Source organism: Diabrotica virgifera, chromosome 6 (assembly GCF_917563875.1).
Source record: "Diabrotica virgifera virgifera chromosome 6, PGI_DIABVI_V3a".
Lineage (NCBI taxonomy): Eukaryota > Metazoa > Arthropoda > Insecta > Coleoptera > Chrysomelidae > Diabrotica > Diabrotica virgifera.
In genome coordinates this window covers 18476215-18479762 of record NC_065448.1, presented here as the reverse complement: position 1 = coordinate 18479762, position 3548 = coordinate 18476215, and the positions used below count along the sequence as shown (strand labels likewise).

Sequence of the window (3548 nt, the reverse complement as noted above, 5' to 3'; positions counted from 1 at the left end):
TGTGGGCATTGCCTTCAGTTCTTCTGTATTGTCCGTATCTATAAGCATCACAACACCTGCGTATAAGAGCGTCTTCAATAAAGACAACTAACGTGACTGTACAAACAACAGAGGACTGAGTGTTATAGCTTCCACAGGTAGGTAGTTTAGTTAGACTGTACAACAGAGCATTATGAAATATGATAGAAAGTCAGTTTGAAAACTGGGAGAAAAAGAGTGGTTTTAAAACCGGAAGATCCTAGGTTGATTATTTGTTTGTATGAAACAATTAGGGGAGGAATCACTTGGATATATGGGAGTCAACTACATCTACTAGTATTTATATTTAAGGAATATAATTTTTGCTATCCAAGCATTTATCTTCTTCTAAAGATTAGGAACTCATTGCTTTCTGATGCCGTCTAACTGGTAAATCCACTATAAGGTAACTGAATACAATATGCCCATATTAAGGGAATTTTTGGATTTATTGCTACAAAAATATATTTTTCATATATTTTTTAACACTATACCAATGTTTAGGTGTTTTAACATCGCTAGTTCTTGTATTGTTTTGCAATTTTTTTTTTCATATCGAAATTTTTTTTTTAAAAAACCCCTCAATCTGGGCATATTGCCAACCCTTGAAGGTAATATGCCCAGTCGAGTGAAGGTAATATGCGCGTACCTAAAACACTAAAAGATATGGAAATAAATATTAAATTAAATCATATACTTACAAAATCTTATATTTATTGACACTATAAAAAACATGTAACCAAACAAAGATATTAAACAACCCTTTTTGTAAAAACTAAAATGTCAAAATAAACAATTTTTAACTAAAATAACTTAAAATTAAGGAACATTATTGTGGGGTCCAGTACAATCAGGACAGGTAAAGGATTCTTTATCGAATTTTGTCAGCCCTACACATTCTTCATGAACGTACTGTACACATATAAAGCATAGTCGCATGTCTTTTATTTCAGCTTTGTCGCAAATTTTGCAAAACCATTTCGCTACGTCTTCTGATTTTTTGTTTTTCTTTACCAAAGAACCCGGTAGAGTTTGTTTCGTGCCTTTATTTATATCTGTTCGTGGACCTGTGCTAGTGGTAGAAAATACATTTTTTTTACCACTATAGCTCTGCTATTTATTGCCTTCTTTCTATTTTGTGTATTTTTTTTTCTCAATTTTTGCCGGAGTCTCAAGCATATCCGTAAACGATGTGTCCAAAGTTTTGCCCTGGCAAGTTTTTATTTCTTCAATATTACTTTTTTCTTCTCGAAGATTGTTATTCTCTTTGTTGTGAACCACCAAATCATTTTTTTCAGAATTCATAAGGAAAGTTTCCTTTTTTTTATGAAACGGATTTATTGCCAGTTCAACTTCTTCGCCGCTGTCTTCTGATTCCGAAGTATAACTGCCAGAACTCTCACTTGATGAAGTTTGTGTTTTAGACTTCTTTTTCATGTGAATTTGCGTCTTTTGGTATTGTGGCAAACAGTTTTGTTGGGAAGAGCTTTTTGAATAGCTTGCAGTAGGTGGTGGAGTTTTCTGGCGCAGATTAATGGGTCCGCTATCACTATCACTTGATGATGTTTCAGTTCTAGGTTTCTTTTTTTTGTAATCTTGGGTCTTTTGATATTTTGGTACACTTTTTTGTTGAGAGGAGTTATATGAACAGCCTGGAGTAGGAGGTGTTTTCTGGCTTACATTAATGGGTTCGCTATCACTATCACTTGATGATGTTTCAGTTCTAGGTTTCTTTTTTTTGTAATCTTGGGTCTTTTGATATTTTGGTACACTTTTTTGTTGAGAGGAGTTATATGAACAGCCTGGAGTAGGAGGTGTTTTCTGGCTTACATTAATGGGTTCGCTATCACTATCACTTGATGATGTTTCAGTTCTAGGTTTTTTTTTTGTAATCTTGGGTCTTTTGATATTTTGGTACACTTTTTTGTTGAGAGGAGTTATATGAACAGCCTGGAGTAGGAGATGGTGTTTTCTGGCGTACATTAATGGGAGTGGGATCAATGTTCTCAATTTCTGATAAAATACTTGGGGCAAAAGCAACTTCAGGTATAGCATCGGGGTTATAAGGAAATATTCCTGTTGCAGAGAAGCCAGATTTAATGTTAGAAGGTGTCAATGCCTTGTCCCACACTATCGAAAATATTTCCCCAAATCGCTGCTTTGTTAAAGTACGTTCTTTGTATTTGGTCCAATACAACAACACTTGTTCGTCCCAGTGGTGTTCAAAGGAACGAAACACAGCTTTGTCCATCGGCTGGAGCTCATGAGTTGTGTTGCTAGGCAAACACAGAAGGGTTATTTGATATTTCTCGGCAGCTTCGACAATTGAAATGTCTAAGTGACATGAGGCTCCATCAAATATTAAAAGACACTTTCCCTCCAATTTATATTTTGCCAAATGCTCCAACCAAATAATGAAGGTTTCCACATTCATACTGCCTTTAGGGGTCATCAACGCCAACGTGCCATGAGGCAAATTATCTTTCCATTCGGGCTTCATGCGCCGTCCTTTAAACAAAACGACAGGAGGAATGGTGGTGCCATTGGCGTTAGCACAGCTAACAACAGTTATATTTTCCCCATGTTCCGGAGCAACCAAATGTACGCGTTTCGCGCCTTTCTTTGCTAGAACGGTCTGTTGATGATGCAGACTGAGTCTGCAGCCTTTCTCGTCCACATTGTAAATTCTTTCAGGTTTGTCGATTAAATCTAATTCTTGAAGTACACCCCTTAATTTGTTAAAATAGTCTTTTACTATAAACTTGTTCAATTTTTGCGCCCGAGCAGGATTCATGTTTTGTGCTTTCCTTATCGATATCTCAGGGTGTCTTTGCAAAAATCCTTTTAACCAATAACGTCCAGCCATTTTGGTTCCTTGTGAAAAAAAGTGTGGCAAATTGTTTTGTTCGCAATAAGTAAACACACATTTTTTCAAAGTTTTATTGCTAAGGGGATACCCAACTTCTGCCAATCTAACAATTCGTCGAGACAATTCATTTTCTTGATCTATATTTAAAATAGCCTTTCTCCCCATTTTTGCCTTTTTGGTACTATTTTTTTCTACATAGCGTTTCAAAGTGCGTCTAGAAATATTATACCTTTGACTTGCCGCATTGTATGACATTCCATTCATTACTGCTGTAATTGCGGATTCTAGCTGTTGATTGCTCCATTGCGACCGTATCCCCTTATTTCTGACACGAGGCATGTTATCTAAAACAAAAAAAATCAATAAATTAACTGTTATAATAAGCTGGCAATATGCCCACTTGAGCAAATTGTCAGCATACACTATGGGCATATTGTTAGCACATGATGATTAATACATTTTCTTAAATTATAAAAACATTTTGAATAATATTATATTTGATTTTTACTTACATTTTAAGTACTCTATGGCAGACTAAAATCACTTAATGTCGTAGACAAATTAAAACGTTTAAGTGCAAAACAGAGGTGAAAACTGACGTCAATTTTTATAAACACGCTCTTAAAAACCACGTACAACTTGACTGCACCACGGCAAGCTC

General features: G+C 35.5%; 1 protein-coding gene across 1 annotated transcript; it reads right to left on the bottom strand.

Annotated features, from left to right (window-relative positions):
* Window positions 1-1149: 1149 nt before the first annotated feature.
* On the bottom strand, window positions 1150-2001 carry LOC126885825 (uncharacterized). The gene has a single exon (XM_050652573.1). The coding sequence runs from the start codon at window positions 1999-2001 to the stop codon at window positions 1150-1152; it is 852 nt and encodes a 283-aa protein (XP_050508530.1).
* Between the last annotated feature and the right edge of the window lie 1547 nt (window positions 2002-3548).

Bases quoted from the DNA above. Each gene is read 5' to 3' on its own strand.
- LOC126885825 (XM_050652573.1), bottom strand. From the start codon at position 2,001: ATGTACGCCAGAAAACACCATCTCCTACTCCAGGCTGTTCATATAACT.